Source organism: Solanum pennellii, chromosome 12 (genome assembly GCF_001406875.1).
Source record: "Solanum pennellii chromosome 12, SPENNV200".
NCBI classification, from domain to species: domain Eukaryota; kingdom Viridiplantae; phylum Streptophyta; class Magnoliopsida; order Solanales; family Solanaceae; genus Solanum; species Solanum pennellii.
Genome location: NC_028648.1, coordinates 79,813,270 through 79,831,311, shown reverse-complemented (window position 1 = coordinate 79,831,311; position 18,042 = coordinate 79,813,270). Strand labels below are relative to the sequence as shown.

The following is an 18,042-nucleotide window of genomic DNA, read 5'->3' as shown; positions in this document are numbered from 1 at the left end:
ACACATGGATTCTTACAACACATTACCAACTTGCCAAATAGACTACAGGGAAAACACAAAATGAGGTTGGTTCCAAAATCATCAACCTACTGGATAAAAATGAGCTAGAAGAGAACTGTGCTAAAGAAGCCACAAGAGTCGAAATTCATCATCGAAGACGAACAGAAGCATATAAATAATAAGCCATTTTCAATACTCCACTAGATCAGAGACTCCATTCAGAAGGACAACGAGAGGTTTAACGGTGGCAACCTCATGCCAATGTAGGCACTTAGCTGCTTTACTGAGAACACAAGTCTCATAAGTTGCAGCTAAACGAAAGATCATTCAAAAACATGCAGAGAGGAGGGATGAAGCACACAGTAAAGTATTAAAAACTCAGGACCACATAACATAAAACATAATCTTAAGAATCCAAAAGGAAAAAAAAAATTCATATCCAAGATAAAACATCCTGAGATAGTAAAACCCTAGCAGTTCTTCAAAACTCATCCCTGCAAAATCTGTTTTATCCTCACTACAGAGGAGATCATCCATCAAAAAACACCGCATTCGGCATTCACTTGGACAAGCTTGACTTCACTAAGAAACAAGGTTGTCATTAAGGGAAAGAGATGCAAGTTGGTCAGCCGGGCTGCTGGTTGCCTGTTGAACATTCCTCAGCACATCCATAGCCTCGGAAACTTTAGCCTTCAAAGCCTCCGGTGATTCAAGCAGATGCAAAACCTCGGTCTGGTCCATTTCAAGAAGCATGCCCGTAACCTTGGCAGCATGCTCGTGCTCTAGCTGATCAACGAGTGGGTACAAACTTTCACCCAACATCTGCCAAGAGAACAATGAGAGCATTAGCAACCAAGTTCAGTCAATAAAAGATTCATGTAATGTCAAAAGTACTCACCGTCCTCTGCTGCTCAGGTGGAGCATTTGCAAGGGCAGTAGCCAATGTAGAGATCGGCACAGGCTGTCCCATAGCAGCAGCATCACGAGGAAGCATACCACCCATATCATATGGAACAGAGAGCATACCACCAGCAACACCTGGCATTGGCCCATCTGGCACATTGCGTCCAGGTGGATAGCGGTACATTCTTCCTCTTGGCATCATCTGAACGATAGAAATCTTTCATCATTAGTTTACTAGTCTTTATAAAAAGCAAAAAAATACAACCACATGCCCAAGAAAATTGTAGAGAGTAAGCAGAACTCCACCTGCTGCTGCATCAAGGGCATGGGCTGTTGAGATTGTTGCACAGGTCCTGCTCCTCGTCGACCACCTGGGCGCTGACCCTGTTGTCCTTGCTGGACCATCGGCATGAAGAAGTTTGGCATAGGGGCTCCTCCAGGACGCATTCCAGGAACAAGCTGTTGTTGATAGCCAAACCCAGCCTGGAAAACAAGATTATGCATCAGCGCCAAACCAATTTATATACATCTGGTGCAATCTTCCGGACATGAATTAGCCCAACAACGCAGTATCCAGATCATATGCAAAATACTGAAGATATAAATAAATAGACAACTATTACCTGGGGAGGAATTAGAGCAGGGGGTCCTTGCCCATAAAATAGTTGCTGTCCAATCCCAGGAGCACCAGGAGGGTAAATTGGCATGCGAGGAGCAAGTGATGGAGGCATTGCCACTGGTCGCAGTTGTGAAAATTGTGCCTGTAGAAGTGCATTCATTAATATATATTACTAGGTAATTATTTGAGCAGATCAAAACTCATCAGCAACAGACTCATGGGGTCAAGGCCACATTGAAACATGCATTAGTCAAGACTCCCTCTAGATGGGCCATTTGAGAATCAAAACTAAGGCTGAGAGCATAAACTACGTTCCATTTAATAAGTAAAGCAGCATGAAGCAAAACCCCTCCAGCAGTGCCACGCTGTTGGGATAAAANGTTCCATTTAATAAGTAAAGCAGCATGAAGCAAAACCCCTCCAGCAGTGCCACGCTGTTGGGACAGTAATTTATTACCTGCAACTTTGCCCTTCTCTCCTCTTTCCGCTGTGCTAGTGCAACATAGAGTGGCTTGCTAACTATCATTTTGCCGTTCATCTCAGAAAGCTTAAAGGAGGAAGAAAAAATGAGTTACAAATTACGACTTAATGAGCATAATGTAACAAAGAGTTGAAACATTAATAACACTTACAGCTCTGGAAGCTTCTTCAGGAGTAGAGAAGGCAACAAACCCAGACCCCCTGCTGATTCCACTTGGATCCCGCATAACCTGAACGAACAAGAATAAAATATCTAAGCTTAAATGAAGAATCTATACAGCCACCTAAAAGTTCATTCACAACAAACTGTTTACCTTGCATGAGGTAATAGTACCAAACTCTGCAAAAAGTTCCTTGAGCTTTTCATCATCAATGGTGTCATCCAAATTTTTTACATACAAATTAACACCTTGGTATTTATCAACAGCCTCCTTGGCAGTTTGCTCAAACTTGTTTTTCAATTCTTGCTCTCTTTCAGATTTTTTCTGTGCTTTCCCAACATACCATTCTTTTTCATCAAATTTCTTTCCATTTAATGCTTCAACAGCCTTAGCAGCATCATCTGCATTCTCAAAATTGACAAACCCAAAGCCCTTGGATTTTCCATCTGCATCCCTCATCACTACTGCACTAGTAATAGTCCCGAACTCACCAAAAACATTCTTCAACTCATCATCGGTAGCAGATTCAGCCAAATTTTTCACATAGACATTGTTGAATTTTGTCATGCCAGTTGTAGATTCTCTTTCCTGTTTGCGAAGAAAGTGTCCAACATACACTTGCTTATCATTCATCAACATACCATTTAACTTATCTATGGCACCTTGAGCAGATTCTTCGTTGTCAAATTGTACAAAACCATAACCCTTTGACTGACCATTAGAATCAGTAGCTATCTTGCAAGAAAGAATGTTGCCAAAGCTTGAAAAGGTGTCATGTAATGCTTTGTTGTCAATCGACTTGTCCAAATTCTGTGTAAATAATTCAAACAAATGCATTAGGAAGAAAAATATAAATAGATAACCGGCACCAACACATATAGCAGGTCCCTATAAATATAAATGTATATGCCACCAACTAGAACTTCTCAAAGATGGAGAAAAACTGGATCAACCAAATGTTAGCATCATTTATTTGATGCGATCTTATAGATCCAATTTACATACATGAAACAACAACTCTGATACTTGAGACAACAACAAGAACTCAAAAGATGTCTCACAATAGATATGTGTCCTTTATATGTCAAGAGAAGCTCTGAAATGAAAAATAAAATCATACAAAATCTGGATTATGACAAGAATACCTTAATAAATATATTTGCTGATCCACTCTTACGAAGAGTGGGATCCCTATGAGAATACATCACCCTAATGGACTTCCCATTCACAGGAGTGAAGTTCAACAACTCCATTGCCCTTGCAGCTGCGACCAAATATTGAGAGCAAAAATAAGTCAGAAACCAATTTGCAAGGCAGTTGATAAAAACATAGACATACTACTTCATTCCAAGTTAAACAGAATATTAAATATTATCCATTCAATCAAATATGTGATGAACCATTAGTTGGACACAAAGGGAATTGACTTACACATGCAACACTTTCATGAAGATTTCAACTTCCAAAGAAGCTCTCAATCATAACGAATAAAATATACTTGAGAATATAACAACATACTGGCAAAAACATCACAAGCTGAACCTTTTCTGTTCAAACCAATCATTTTAGCAGCATAAGCCAAATGCACATAAGAAATCACACTACTGCTAGGGGTGTTAAATTTCATAAATGTGTTTAAACAGGGAGAAGAACAAATTTTTTTCCAAAATTAGTAATATCACAAAATGTGAGGAATCAATTTTAATTATACCCATGATAAAAAAACAAATTCATCAAAAAGAAAGACTGTTGAACATGCAACCACACTATTAAAAATAACAAAATCCCAAATTCCTTAAAACCAAAGACTGAAAAACATGCAATCACAGTATTAAAGGTATCAAAATTCCAAAAACATCAAATATAAGGACTGTTAAGCATGCAATCACACTACTAAAGATACCAAAATCCCACATTCATCAAAAATAAAGACTGTTAAACATGCAATCAAACAACTAAAGATACCAATTCATCAAACCAGACTGTTAAACATGCAATCACACTACTAAAGATATCAAAATCCCAAATTTATGAAATAAAAACTACTAACCATCGGAAGGGTTACTGTAGTTAACATAGCCATATCCAAGAGATCTCCGAGTACTAAGATCCCTACAAACCCTAACAGAAACAACCTGACCGACATGGTTGAACAGATCATAGAGCTGTGAATCAGTGATGTTAAAGTCCAAGTCTCCAACATACAACGACGTGGACGTAAACTGACTCGTGGCTCCTCCACCTGGTGCCGCTACAGCAGCGGCAGCACCGGCTGCAGCAGCAGCAACCGCCACACCATTTCCTCCGGCCACTGGAGTTTGATGCTGAACCTGAATCTGTGCCATAATAACAAACAAACAAAATATATATATATATAGATTTTTCTGGAACAAATAAAGAGATACCCTCCTTTTTTTTTCCTTTTTTCAGTTGCCCCTTTCTCTGTGATGTGTTGTTATTGATAAGAAAACCCAATGGAGGAAAAAGTAAGCGAAAATTTAGGGATTTTTTGGGTTTTTTGAGATGTAAAATAGATGAATAATGGAGATAGAAAAATCGTCGGAGATCCGAGAGAAACTGAAGAGAGAATTTTTCGGTTTTTTAGGGTTGAGGAGGGCAGAGAAAACTGCACCGCAACACCCGAATTGGGCAAAACTGTAAGCTTTATATACATCGGCGTTTATATACAGAAACCCTAACTTTGTTTGTGACGATTCAATCACAGCCGTTTATTTTCATCATCACTGATCAAGCCGGTTTATTATTGAACCGGGTCCGTCTTTTTTTGGAACTAAACCGGTTTAGTGTTAAATCGGGCCACGTGCTCTGGAAAAGGAAGAGATTTCGGGCCACGTGCCATCGGAGTTCGAGGAGTTTTTGGATGCCAAGCAATCTCATTTAATTTTATTTTTGGATATAAGTCGAGCGATATTTTATTCGATATTTTTTTACATTAAAAGTATGTAATAAACATCTTTATTTATAATATTCACAAACAAGATTAAAAAGTTCTTTAATTAATACATTCTAATTTATGCATAATTAACTAAATATAATAAATAACAAATTTCAAATTAATAAGCCTCCCTAATAATCAAGATCTTCATATGTGATCATGGAGCATCTTCAACTTTATGAACAACTCTTTGATAAATATCATGTCCTTAAGTATTTGTTTTGCAATTAATTTTTTAAAATATGTAAAATTAATAAGATTGTATGTGTCATCTTTAATTAACTTTAATTTTATTTCGATTTTCTTTTTTTTAACATTTTAAAAATATCCTCGTCATGTTTTCTCCTCTTTATGTATTTTGAATAATTATTCTTGTCTTAAAATCATATGTTTCTTCAATTGATTAGTACTTGATTTTGTATTTCATACGACATCGATTGATTATGTATGTAATAGAGATGGATGTTCAATAAATAATTTTTCATGCTCTTTAAAATTTATAGCTTTGAATAATGATTCAAAATTTGATTATATCTCCAGTATTCTTAGTCATACACTTCAATTACGGATCTAGAACTTCAATTATTTTTGCTCAATTTTGAGTAGATCATTAAAAACTTGATCTTGGGAAATACTTTTTCTTCTTTTATTACTAGCTCCATTTTCAAAAACTTTAGACAATTATTTTGATAATCGATCTCCTTTGGACTAATTATAATTTTTTAAACTCGATGTATAATGAGTTCACCCTTATATGTTTTTCTACTAAATAAAAATATCAAGCTTTGTTTTGCATGGTATAGAGATTAAACCTGCGACCTAAGCCACAACTATTTAAACAATTTTTCTTGTGAAACAATAGTAAATATTTATATTTCTTTTGCGATAGCTTCACTTTGTATAAATTAATCATGTCTATTACATGTCTCGTGACTTAAATTACTAGCCTCTATCAATTTCAACCATATTATACTTTTTAGTCATTCAAAAACTTATTGACTTATCAAATTGAGCATTATTGAAGTCCTTTTGCAATCAAAGACATCTATACTATTAGATTAAATTTATCGCTTATTCAAATAAAAAGAATTATCAAACTCAAAAATTACTCTCCCTTTTAACTATTAGATCAAATTTATCGCTAACGTCATTTTCAAACTTAAAATTATCCATCATCAATATAACTGTATGATATTTACTTAAGTTATTATTAAACATAAACGTATATTATAATGTTTTAACAAAATATTTTGATCCAACCCAAAATGACCTAAGTGATTCATGATCCAAATTAACACAAAATTCATTTTAAATTAAGGCATTTAAAACCAACAAAATTCTTCTTGTTAAGCCCTTTCATTTAGTGAATTTGGATAAAAATATTTTATTCCAACTCTCTATTTGAACTATTTCAATACCAATTTGGTACACGAGACTCATTTTCAAAAAATAATAATAATTAATGACTTATGTTTAACTAAAATTTTAATTGTATCGTTAATGGAGTGACAATCTTAAACGTGAAAATAATGTTAGGGCAAAATTGAAATACTAGGCGGAAGAAGGATATTTTCGAGCAGTTTCTAATAATAGGAGAAAGAAGAATAACTTTTTATCGAATAAGCAAAAGGATTGATAATATAATTTTGATACAATAAAATAAATAAAATGATATTTTGATTGATTTTTAATACATTAAAGACGCCTTTGACTATATATATATATATATATATATATATATTAAATGTAACAATATGTAACAACCATTCCAAATAAGTTATTTATGTTATCATATTTTTATTTATATATATTATGAATGATGTTCTATTCACTTCTCTTTGCATTTTTTTTCATTCTGTCCAAAAACTAAGAACGGTCGAAGTCCTGTCTCGGGAAATGGGTTTGAAGTTTAGTGGTCATATTTATCGTCTAAGGAAAAATGGCTTTTCCAAGCCTTTTGCTTTCTTGATATTTAACTTACAGTCAAAGAATGAACCAAACCGAATAATTGTTCTAGAATGACTATTCCTCACAATTGCTCCTTGTGATGCAACGAAACCATAGCAATTAGGATCTCAAGACGTTGCAACACCTATAATGCATAGGGATTCAATATTCCTTAAGGTTTTAGTAGGAGTTCCTTTTAGATTAATTTTAATTTTGATGTTTAATTTAAATTAATTTTAAAGTTAAAACTTATTATAAATTATAAATTTTAAATTATTTAACTCATTTAACATTCTAGCCATATGATTATTACTTTACCATCTATTTAACTGGTCAAACTTTAAATGGTGACACCTCAACGATGCTACTTGTGCAAATCTGGGCCTCTTTGCTAAAACATTTGTATTAAGGCTTCGTACAAAAATTCCGCTAGTTTAGAAGCTAAAGTTTTACAAATCACATAATTTTAATATGAAATTATAATGTATCTCTCTTCAGTTTATAATTACATTAATTTCTTAAAAAGTAGCACAAACCGAATATATTAATATTTAACTCGGATACATTATAGAGTATCTCGAATACATTATATTATAAACTGGATACATAATATGTAGCTCAAATACATTAAAAACTAGCTTGGATACATAACATGTAACTCGAATACACTAAAAACTAGCTCGGGATACATTATAAAATAAATCGGATCCATAATATATAGCTCGGATACATTAAATACTCGCTACAATACATTAATATGTAGCTCGAGTACATTAAAGAAACGAGGGATTTTAGAGACTTTTAGAAATTGAAAAGGATATTGGAAATAAAGGAAACATAAGACGAGTATTTCAGTAATTTTTCTAATTATTTATATATATTTTGATTTGTAATATTACGAAGTTTATCAGCTTTTGGTGCGTTTAGATACATACATTGCATCTAACTAAATTCGCATGTATTTGGGATACATAACAGATCTAGCTCGCCACTCTCTTATGCATATAGTATCCCATATACATACGAATCATACCAGGTACATACCAATACATGTATCTAGTCTGATGGGATACATGGCTATCTTGCTCACCTCTCTCCCTATTTTAGTACATCCGGTTGACACTTTTTCAGAATCCGAACGACATAGATTCCGGAGCTCATACAGGTCAAAACTATTGCATTCTTGTTAATATTTAAAGCAGGCCAAAAATCTTCTTGTTACAACATATTCTCTTAGCCAAATAAGTAAAGACAGAGTAGTCTGTGATAACTCCAATAAAACTATGTAATATAAATCAAATCATACCAAATCAATTATTTTCAAAGCCTTCAATCATGGCACAAGAAACTGATCAAGTACTCCATGTAGTTTTCATTCCATACTTGACACCAAGTCACATGATCCCTTTAGTTGATACATCTAGACTTTTTGCTAGTCATGGTGTCAAAGTTAGTATCATCACAACCCCCTACAATGCCCTCCTTTTCGAGTCCTCAATCGATCAGGCTACTGAAGCAGGCCACGAAATATTCGTCCACAAACTTAAATTTCCATCTGATGAAGTAGGCTTAGCTGAAGGGATTGAAAACTTCAGTGTTACCACTAGTCAAGAAATGGCTATAGGTGTATTTATGGGAATTGATTTGCTTCAAAAACCAATGGAAAGTCTTATTTTCGAGCTACGTCCTCATTGCATTGTATCAGACCTGCTTTTACCTTGGACTGTGGATGTAGCAGAGCAATTGAACATTCCTAGACTTACGTTTTACCCGACTAATGTTATGTATCATTGTGTTGAACATTGTTTGAAGCTGTATACACCTCATGAGAAGGTAAGTTCGGATTCAGAAAGTTTTAAGGTTCCGGGATTACCAGATGAGATTGAAATGAAACGATCTCAACTACCCGAAGATGTGAAAAACAACCCTGAAGGACCATATTGGGAGTTGTTGAAGAGAATTAAAGAATCAGAACCGCGGAGTTATGGTATGATTCATAACACTATCTATGATCTAGAACCGAGTTATGCTGAGTTTTATCAAAAAATCAAAGGTAAAAAGTCGTGGCTCATTGGTCCTTCGTTTCATTTTTCAAAGAGAAACAATTCGAGAAGTATTCCAGATCAAGAGCGACATAGCTGCTTGAGTTGGCTTGATTCTCAAGAACCAAAATCTGTTGTGTACATTTGTTTTGGAAGTATGGGAAGGTTTTCGGAACCTCAGCTTACTGAAATTGCCTTAGCTCTTGAGGCCTCGAATTCGACCTTTCTTTGGGTGGTAAGAAAGGGAGATAACACACATGAAAGTTGGCTCCCCATCGGGTTTGAGGAAAAAATGTTTGCAAACAATAAAGGTCTGATAGTTAGAGAATGGGTGCCACAGCTGAAGATCTTGAACCATCCAGCAACCGGTGCGTTCATGACTCATTGTGGCTGGAATTCCACTTTGGAGTCTCTTACAGCTGGAGTGCCAATGCTGACATGGCCATTATTCGCGGAGCAGTTTTACAATGAGAAACTGGTAGAGGTACTTGGATGTGGAGTCAGTGTGGGGGCAGAGGTGTGGCATATTTCATTTGACATCACGAATACGATTGTGAAGAAGGAGAAGATAGAGGCGAGTGTGAAAATGTTGATGAACGCCTCTATGGAAAGTGAAAATATCAGAAATAGAGCAAAAGACGTCGAAGCAATGATTAACAGGGCTGTGGAGGAAGGAGGTTCATCTTATAATCATCTTACTGCATTAATACAGGGGATGAAGTTTCATGCTTTTGGCATATCAGAAGAGTAATAACAAATCTAATGTCCCGAGCTTCGCTCATTTTCCCTAAAATATGGAGTTACGGTCACTCAACTAATACTAGTTATTATCTCAAAAAGGCATACTTCTTCTTGATTTCAATCTTCTTCGACAAAGAAAATGACTTTCTGAGATCATAAACTCGAGTGGAAGTTTTCTTTTTTTTGGGGAAGTTTCTAAAGAGTAACATAGGGAGCTGTCTATGATACTTATTGTGGTACACATTGATTTTTGTACTCATGCTACACCTACATATTCCATGTCACACTTTACTTTTTAGTCGATCTATATAATTAATAGTTTACTTTAAAATGTTCATTCCATCCTAATAGTACAATTTATAGTCATACAAACATCTATAACTTGTTTTAGACTACAAGTTTCAAAAGTCTAACTTGAACGTCGTGTCAAGCCAAACATCACAAAAATTAAAACGGAGGGAGTAGTACCTAGGTACTCTTTGGCCCACATCTCCCTTTCAACTAATCTGCAAAAAGATAACACATGGAGAACCACTCAAAATATTGATACAACTAATCCAAAATAATTTATTAGGCTATTTGTGATATGTTTGAATCTAATATTAGGTTAGTAACATTTTTAGTTGTTTCTCCCCCTACTTTTTACCATTGTTTAGTGAGTTCCCATCCTTCTTCAAGTTCACTCATGACACATAAAAATGGTGAAATACTTCATTTTGTTTTCGTTTCGTACTTCACATCAAGTCATATGATCCCTTTAGTTGATATAGCTAGACTTTTTGCTAGTCATGGTGTTAAAGTTAGCATCATCACCACCCCCTACAATGGTCAAGAAGGAGAAGATAGAAGCGAGTTTGAAGATGTTGATGAACACCTCCACGGAAAGTGAAATGATCGAATTCAATTCAATCTTCAGACTGATTTTTGAGTTTACAACTTCACATTATACAAAACGTCAAAACCTAAAGTAAGAACTCTTTTCCTCTTAATTTCTCTCAGTGTTGCACTTGCGCAGTTCTTTTCATGCTAGTTATTATTATTTCTATTTTATGAGCGTTCTGTAAAGTTACATTATTGTTTTGTCACGTCAAGTTGACGTTGGAGAAGTCATATATTTGTTTTATACGCATTTTTTCTTATTGGTTAAACCGAAAACCGATAAATTGAAACCAATAAAAAATATCTTATTGATTTAGTGTATTACCAAATCGAACCGACCGATGCACACCCTGCTTTCCAACTGCAGATCTGCAGAAAGATAACATAGGGAGTACCACTCAATCCACTGATTGAATATAATAATAATCCAAGATAAACATACCTTGTATTTTAATGTTTTTCATGACTTTTTTAGGCTATCTGTAATATGTCTGAATCTAATATTTAGTTAGTAACATTTTTAAGTTGTTAAGTGAGTTTCCATCCCTTCTTCAAGCTCACTCATGGCACAAAAAAATGGTGAAATACTTCATGTTGTTTTCATTCCATATTTCACACCAAGTCATATGATCCCATTAGTTGATATTGCTAGACTTTTTGATAGTCATGGTGTCAAAGTTAGTATCATCACCACCCCCTACAACGCCCTCCTTTTCGAGTCCTCAATCAATCATGCTACTGAATTAGGCCACGAAATATTCGTCCACAAACTTAAATTTCCATCTGATGAAGTAGGCTTAGCTGAAGGGATTGAAAACTTCAGTTCTGCCACTAGCCAAGAAATGGCTATAAGTGTGTTTATGGGAATTGCTTTGCTTCAAAAACCAATGGAAAGTCTCATTTTCGAGCTACGTCCTCATTGCATTGTATCAGACCTGCTTTTACCCTGGACTGTAGATGCAGCAGAGCAATTGAAGATTCCTAGAGTTACGTTTTATCCGACTAATGTTATGTACCACTGTGTTGAACATTGTTTGAAGCTGTATACACCTCATGAGAAGGTAAGTTCGGATTCAGAAAGTTTTAAGGTTCCGGGATTACCAGATGAAATTGAAATGAAACGATCTCAACTACCCGAAGATGTGAAAAACAACCCNAGAAGGTAAGTTCGGATTCAGAAAGTTTTAAGGTTCCGGGATTACCAGATGAGATTGAAATGAGAAGATCTCAATTGCCAGAGAATATTAAAATTGAATCTGAAGGACCATATTGGGAGTTGTTGAAAAGAGTTAAAGAATCAGAAACTCGGAGCTATGCTATGATTCACGATACTATCTATGATCTAGAGCCGAGTTATGCTGAGCTTTATCAAGAAATCAAAGGTAAAAAGCCGTGGCTTATTGGACCTTCGTTTCATTTTTCAAAGAGAGACAACTCGAGAAGTAGTCCAGATCAAGAGCGATATAGCTGCTTGAGTTGGCTTGATTCTCAAGAACCAAACTCTGTTGTGTACATTTGTTTCGGAAGTATGGGCAGGTTCTCTGATGCTCAGCTTACAGAAATCGCCTTGGCTCTTGAGGCCTCGAATTCATCGTTTCTTTGGGTGGTTAGGAAGGGAAACGAACCCCAAGAAAACGAACAAGAGAACTGGATGCCTTCTAGCTTTAAGGCAAAAATGCTTACAAACAACAAAGGTTTGCTAGTCAGAGGATGGGTGCCACAGCTGAAGATCTTGAACCATCCAGCAACTGGAGCGTTCATGACTCATTGTGGCTGGAATTCCACCCTGGAGTCTCTTACAGCCGGAGTGCCAATGCTGACATGGCCATTGTTCGCGGAGCAGTTCTATAATGAGAAGCTGGTGGAGGTTCTTGGATGTGGAGTCAGGGTCGGGGCAGAGGTGTGGCACAGTACTTTTGACATCAAAAATACGATTGTCAATAAAGAGATGATAGAGGCGAGTTTGAAGATGTTGATGAACACCTCCACGGGAAGTACAAAGATCAGAAGTAGAGCAAAAGACGTCGAAGCAATGATTAAGAGAGCTGTGGAGAAGGGAGGCTCTTCTTATAATCATCTAACTGCATTAATAGAGGAGCTCAAGTGCCATGTTTTTAGCACCTCAGAAGAGTAATTGAAAATAAGCACCACGCTTCCTCGTGCACATATTATGTTTAAAGGACTCCACTTATGGACTACACTGAGTGTGTCGTTGATGTTGTTTCAGGTATAGACAAAAATGAAAATGAAACTATGTGAACCTGTAAGATGTAGAATGCACCTACTACGGAGTGATTGAATTTGTGTTTCTTAATTTGCTCATGACAAGCAATATTATTTCAACTACTCACTTTAAACGTTCGATCCCTACCTCACTTGGTAGGACCGTAAGTTCGTTTTGTCCAAATTTACGTGACACACTTTTCCTTCTAGCCAGTTCCAACAAGAACGACTCATTTCTATATTTAGTTACAATTGGGGTGATTTACAACCACACAAAACATCTACTACGCACTTTCTTTTTTAAACTTGGTGTCAAATCAAACAACATCACATAAATTGAAACAAACGGAGTAGTATTTTGCAGCCCACATCTCCCTTTCGTAACTTTTCTTAAAGATAACACAGGAGAATCATTCAATGTATTGATTAAACATAACAACTACTCCAAAATAAGATTTGTTAAAGAAACATACCTTGCATTTTTAATGTTTTTCTCATGATCTAACAAAACAAAACATGATTTTTTAGGCTATTTTCATTTGTTTCTCACCCTACTTCTGCTATTCTTAGATAAGCACTAATGGCACAAGAAAATAGTGAACTCCATGTAGTTTTTGTTCCATACTTTACACCAAGTCATATGATCCCTTTAGTTGATATAGCTAGACTTCTTGCTAGCCATGGAGTCAAAGTTAGTATTATAACCAAACACACTATAATGCCCTCCTTTTCGAGTCCTCTATCGAGGATCTGGTAACCAGATCTTCATTCACAAATTCAAGTTCTCATCTGATGAAGTAGGCTTACCAGAAGGGAACGAAAACTTCAGCGCAGTCACTAGCAAAGAAATGGTTATGCTAAGTGTATTTATGGGAATTGCTTTGCTTCAGAAACCAATCGAAGATCTTATTGTTGAGCTTCGTCCTCATTGCATAGTTTCAGATGTGTGCCTTACATGGACCGTGGACGTAGCTGAGCAACTGAAGATACCTACGAGTTACATTTTATCCACATAATCTTATGTACCACTGTGTTGAACATTGTTTGAACGTGTATACGCCTCATGAGAAGCTAAGTTTGGATTCAGAAAGTTTCTTGATTCCAGGTTTACCAGATCAGATTGAAATGCAAAGATCTCAACTGCCGGAGAATACGAAAACCAAAACTGAAGGACCATACTGTGAGACGATGAAGAGAATTAAAGAATCAGAACATCGGAGCTATGCTGTGATTCATAACACTATCTGTGACCTGGAGTCTTAGTTACGCGGAGCTTTACAAGGAAATCAAAGGTAAAAAACCATGGTTGATTGGTCCTTTGTTTCACTTTTCAAAGAGAGAAGAAGCAAGCAATTCAAGGAACACTTCAGTTCAAGATCAACACAGCTGTCTAAGTTGGCTTGATTCTCAAGAACCAAACTCTGTTGTGTACATTTGTTTCGGAAGTATGGGGAGGTTTTCTGATGCTCAGCTTACTGAAATTGCCTTGGCTCTTGAGGCCTCGAATTCATCGTTTCTTTGGGTGATAAAGAAGGGAGACGAACCTCAAGAAAATGAGCACGAAAGCTGGATCCCTACTAGCTTTAAGGAAAAAATGCTTACAAACAACAAAGGTATGATAGTCAGAGGATGGGTGCCACAGCTGAAGATCTTGAACCATCCAGCAACTGGTGCGTTCATGACTCATTGTGGCTGGAACTCTACCCTGGAATCTCTTACAGTCGGAGTGCCAATGCTGACATGGCCCTTGTTCGCGGAGCAGTTCTACAATGAGAAGCTGGTGGAGGTTCTCGGATGTGGGGTTAGAGTTGGGGCAGAGGTGTGCCACAGTACTTTTGACATCACTTATACAATCGTCAACAAGGAGATGATAGAGGCGAGTGTGAAAATGTTAATGAACACCTCCAAGGAAAGTGAAAAGATCAGAAGCTAAGCAAAAGACATCGAAACAATGATTAAGAAGGCTGTGGAAAAAAGAGGCTCATCTTATAATCATCTAACAACACTAATAGAGGAGCTCAAGTGCCATGTTTTTGGCACTTTGGAAGTGTAATTCAAAATTCAAATCACTAAGCACTCCTAAATCTTCACAAGACGAGATAATAAAATATAATCAATAGAACAATCACATCGTCAAAATAACAGATAGCATGCATGTTGCCCACTGACTATACTCATTGTTCAATCATAAAGAAGATAAGCACCAAATTTGACGTCAAACGGACACCATGTCAACGAGGACTAACAATGTCACATAATTGTATAATTCATAACTAACTAATGTTAGACAGGAGCTGGATACTGCTTGGCTTGCTGTCTCACTCGTTTCTTATACTCAGCATCATCCTGCAAAAGCAAGGTAACATATAGAGTAACGAAAAGTTAAAATTAAATTGCCTACTTAATTTTTTTCCTGAAAAAGTTCAATGAAGTACACATCAAGCTTGAGTACGTAGTTACCTGCATGTATAGCTGATAGCCTTCTGTTTGTGCTGGATCGCTGGGGTTTGGCTGATCAAGCAAATCTTGGATGCCCACCAAAATTTGTTTAACTGTAATGGCAGGCCTCCACCCCTAAACAAGAATATAACCAACGGAATAATCATAAGCCGATATACCTATTGACAATACTAACAAAATAACAACGATAAGAACTTACACTGTCTTCATTGAGGATAGACAAACATACTGTTCCCGATGGATAGACATTAGGATGAAAGAAACCTTGAGGAAACTTGCACTTGGGCGGTTTGCTAGGGAAGTCTTCGCTGAAGTACATTGTTATTGGATAGAAGCCGCCTTCCCAGTCAGTCTGTACCATAGCAGTTACGATATCATATCACTATTGCTGACAAATATTAGAGGAAAGAACTGAGGGAAGGGGAGAACGGAGTTTCAACACCGTAAAGACTTGCAGAAGCCAGAATATGTTTCACATTAAACCGTAAATGTAACAAAACTTTCCAAAAGTGTGCAACACTTATTAGAGCATCGTTCAGAAACTCAAATCATTTCAACAAAACATACTTTCGCATGAAATGTAGAAAGAATGTACCATGATTGTTTACGCAATTAACCTATTTCAAGAAAACATCCTTTCATTTATACACAAAAGCAATCAAAGTTCACTTCTTGTGGTACTATGAGAAAATAGACTTTTACATCCTCGCGAAGATCATATTCTTCTTACTCCATATACTAAATCCAGGAAGTCATGCACATACTTACCTTACAACACTGTAAGGTTATAACTTTTTTTCGAGAAATTTGCACCAAACCACTGAATATACATATGTTATATACGCTTTTATCAATCATGAAAATTCATCATAAATCGACAAGTTTCACTATGGCTACCAACCAACCTCAACCCTACTCCTCTATCTAGAAGTACTAGGGGTGTCAACTAGGCGAGTTGAGTCATATTGGGCAGATCATAATGGGTTAAGATAACAATTGGGTCAAAACGCAACTCAACCCAAATTTGCTCAGATCAAAACGAGTTAGTTAATGTGTTATATAACAAGTCAAGACCCTACCCAACCCAAATTTTTACTAAGCTTAATTATTTTATTTGTTCTTTTAAATTATTTTTTTTTATGACAAGGGAAACCCCTCTCCTATGCAATAGCTCGCAAAACACATAGGAGAGGTAACCCGCACTAGGCAAGACTGGTGCAACAAGCTCGACCCACAAGGCAAACCCCTCGCTTTCACTGGCAAGGGGTTTCAAACTTGAGACCTCTAACATTAAAGTCCTAAGCTCAAACCACTGGGTCACCCCAATGGTTCTTTTAAATTACTTTAGTATCTAATAATTTTTTTTCTTTATTATGACTACATATATATAACATATCAAATCAAAGAAAAAAAGACGAGATTTCTCCTGAGTCAATTCGACTTACGTATCAACCCAACATTTAATGGGTTAAGGTAACGAATGAGCATGTCAATAACCCGTCCAAACAAGTTAAGCGGATTGAGTTTGATTTTGACACCTCTACTTACAACACAGACAATGTGAGCGACCTCACACAAGCAAACACTCTTTTATTAATTGTAAAAATTCTAACTTCCCCAATTTCACTACTACTAAACCATCCATACAAAAATTACTCACCTTGGCTTTTCCAGGGATAGAACAGTGCCACACCATCAAATTTACAGATCCATCTGCACCAGTTTCCGGCCTAGCCACAAAACCCTAAAAAAAAAACAGTGAAGATAATCCATCGAACCATCAAATCAACAGACACTTAAAATCCATTAATGTGCAAACAAAAAAGTACTTTTAGCCCAAAAAAAAATAAAATCGAAAATAGCAGAGAAAAAAAATACATGTGGATGATTCTTCCGCCATGATTTGCGTTCCTCAGTAAGACGACCACGTGCGATTCCGTCAGCCATTTTTGCCCCCTTTTTTTGGGTTTCTATGAAAATTTTGAACGATCGAAAAGAGGAAAAATAAAAGGGTTTTTAAGTTTGTAATTTTAGGATTATGATGTAATCTTAGTTGGATTTGAATTTTGGTAATCCAATCTTAATTCAAATATTTATTCATAATAAAATAAAATAAAATTTATTCATCCTCGATTTATGTCAAATTAATTAAGTTTATTATGATGATGTGATTTACGAAAACATTAATTTACTGTCAAGTAAATTCAATTTATTATGATTATATAATTTTAATAAAATTAAGAGATAATTTAGAGGTATACCTCCATATTTAGCTTTATTATTCCAATTATCTTTTTTAGGAAATCAAATTGCTTAATAATCTTGCCAATGTAAGTAAAGAATAGAAGTTCTACGAGTTATATTTCATGTAAATAATTTTTTAGATCGAACACATTTTTATCGTCATATATTATTCTAAGCAATTCAGTAGATAGCTTTTATTGATATTAATGCTCTTTTTCATGATTATGCATCGTTAAATATGGTTGTAAAATCTCCTTTTTATATTAATTAATTACTTTTCTTTTGATACAACGAATTTAACTATGTTCAACCTCTCCTTTATACAGACAGAGGGCAAATGAGGGGGGAAGAGTTCACTATGAAAATAACATATTGCTCTCTTTAAAA

The 18,042-nt window shown here is 35.8% G+C and overlaps 4 protein-coding genes and 1 pseudogene across 7 annotated transcripts; 3 read left to right on the top strand and 2 right to left on the bottom strand.

The window, feature by feature from the left end:
- Positions 1–351: 351 nt before the first annotated feature.
- On the bottom strand, positions 352–4,508 carry LOC107007114 (polyadenylate-binding protein 2-like). The gene is made up of 9 exons (XM_015205588.1): positions 4,214–4,508; positions 3,309–3,427; positions 2,317–2,973; positions 2,155–2,232; positions 1,980–2,069; positions 1,527–1,664; positions 1,210–1,386; positions 899–1,105; positions 352–822 (listed from the first exon to the last, which is right to left on the bottom strand). The coding sequence occupies exons 1-9, from the start codon at positions 4,506–4,508 to the stop codon at positions 583–585; spliced, it is 2,001 nt and encodes a 666-aa protein (XP_015061074.1). The 3' UTR covers positions 352–582.
- Positions 4,509–8,401: 3,893 nt separating this feature from the next.
- Positions 8,402–9,859, top strand: LOC107007622 (scopoletin glucosyltransferase-like). Its single transcript, XM_015206312.1, has one exon. The coding sequence runs from the start codon at positions 8,402–8,404 to the stop codon at positions 9,857–9,859; it is 1,458 nt and encodes a 485-aa protein (XP_015061798.1).
- Positions 9,860–10,401: 542 nt separating this feature from the next.
- LOC107007620 (scopoletin glucosyltransferase-like) lies at positions 10,402–13,042 on the top strand. 4 transcript variants are annotated; one of them, XM_027913672.1, is made up of 4 exons: positions 10,403–10,771; positions 10,805–10,816; positions 11,524–11,789; positions 11,891–13,042. In XM_027913672.1, the coding sequence occupies exons 3-4, from the start codon at positions 11,571–11,573 to the stop codon at positions 12,860–12,862; spliced, it is 1,191 nt and encodes a 396-aa protein (XP_027769473.1). In that variant the 5' UTR covers positions 10,403–10,771; positions 10,805–10,816; positions 11,524–11,570; the 3' UTR covers positions 12,863–13,042. The 4 variants fall into 4 exon arrangements, with proteins under 4 accessions (XP_015061795.1, XP_027769471.1, XP_027769473.1 ...); XM_027913671.1 differs by having other exon boundaries at positions 11,521–11,789; XM_015206309.2 differs by having other exon boundaries at positions 10,402–11,789.
- A 194-nt stretch (positions 13,043–13,236) lies between these two features.
- LOC107007621 lies at positions 13,237–15,044 on the top strand (annotated as a pseudogene).
- A 7-nt stretch (positions 15,045–15,051) lies between these two features.
- LOC107007623 (SUMO-conjugating enzyme SCE1-like) lies at positions 15,052–17,455 on the bottom strand. Its single transcript, XM_015206313.2, has 5 exons — positions 17,290–17,455; positions 17,072–17,155; positions 15,611–15,763; positions 15,412–15,525; positions 15,052–15,297 (listed from the first exon to the last, which is right to left on the bottom strand). Exons 1-5 carry the CDS (start codon positions 17,356–17,358, stop codon positions 15,235–15,237), a joined length of 483 nt encoding a protein of 160 aa, XP_015061799.1. The 5' UTR covers positions 17,359–17,455; the 3' UTR covers positions 15,052–15,234.
- Positions 17,456–18,042: the final 587 nt, after the last annotated feature.

Bases quoted from the DNA above. Each gene is read 5' to 3' on its own strand.
- LOC107007114 (XM_015205588.1), bottom strand. From the start codon at position 4,508: ATGGCACAGATTCAGGTTCAGCATCAAACTCCAGTGGCCGGAGGAAAT. The intron at 3,428-4,213 runs GTTAGTAGTTTT...ATTTGGTCGCAG, and splicing joins CTACAGTAACCCTTCCGATG to CTGCAAGGGCAATGGAGTTG. The intron at 823-898 runs GTGAGTACTTTT...TTCTCTTGGCAG, and splicing joins CACCTGAGCAGCAGAGGACG to ATGTTGGGTGAAAGTTTGTA.
- LOC107007622 (XM_015206312.1), top strand. From the start codon at position 8,402: ATGGCACAAGAAACTGATCAAGTACTCCATGTAGTTTTCATTCCATAC.
- LOC107007623 (XM_015206313.2), bottom strand. From the start codon at position 17,358: ATGGCTGACGGAATCGCACGTGGTCGTCTTACTGAGGAACGCAAATCA. The intron at 17,156-17,289 runs GTATTTTTTTTC...TTTTTTTTTTAG, and splicing joins GGCGGAAGAATCATCCACAT to GGTTTTGTGGCTAGGCCGGA. The intron at 15,526-15,610 runs GTAAGTTCTTAT...ATTCTTGTTTAG, and splicing joins CTATCCTCAATGAAGACAGT to GGGTGGAGGCCTGCCATTAC.
- LOC107007620 (XM_015206309.2), top strand. From the start codon at position 11,292: ATGGCACAAAAAAATGGTGAAATACTTCATGTTGTTTTCATTCCATAT.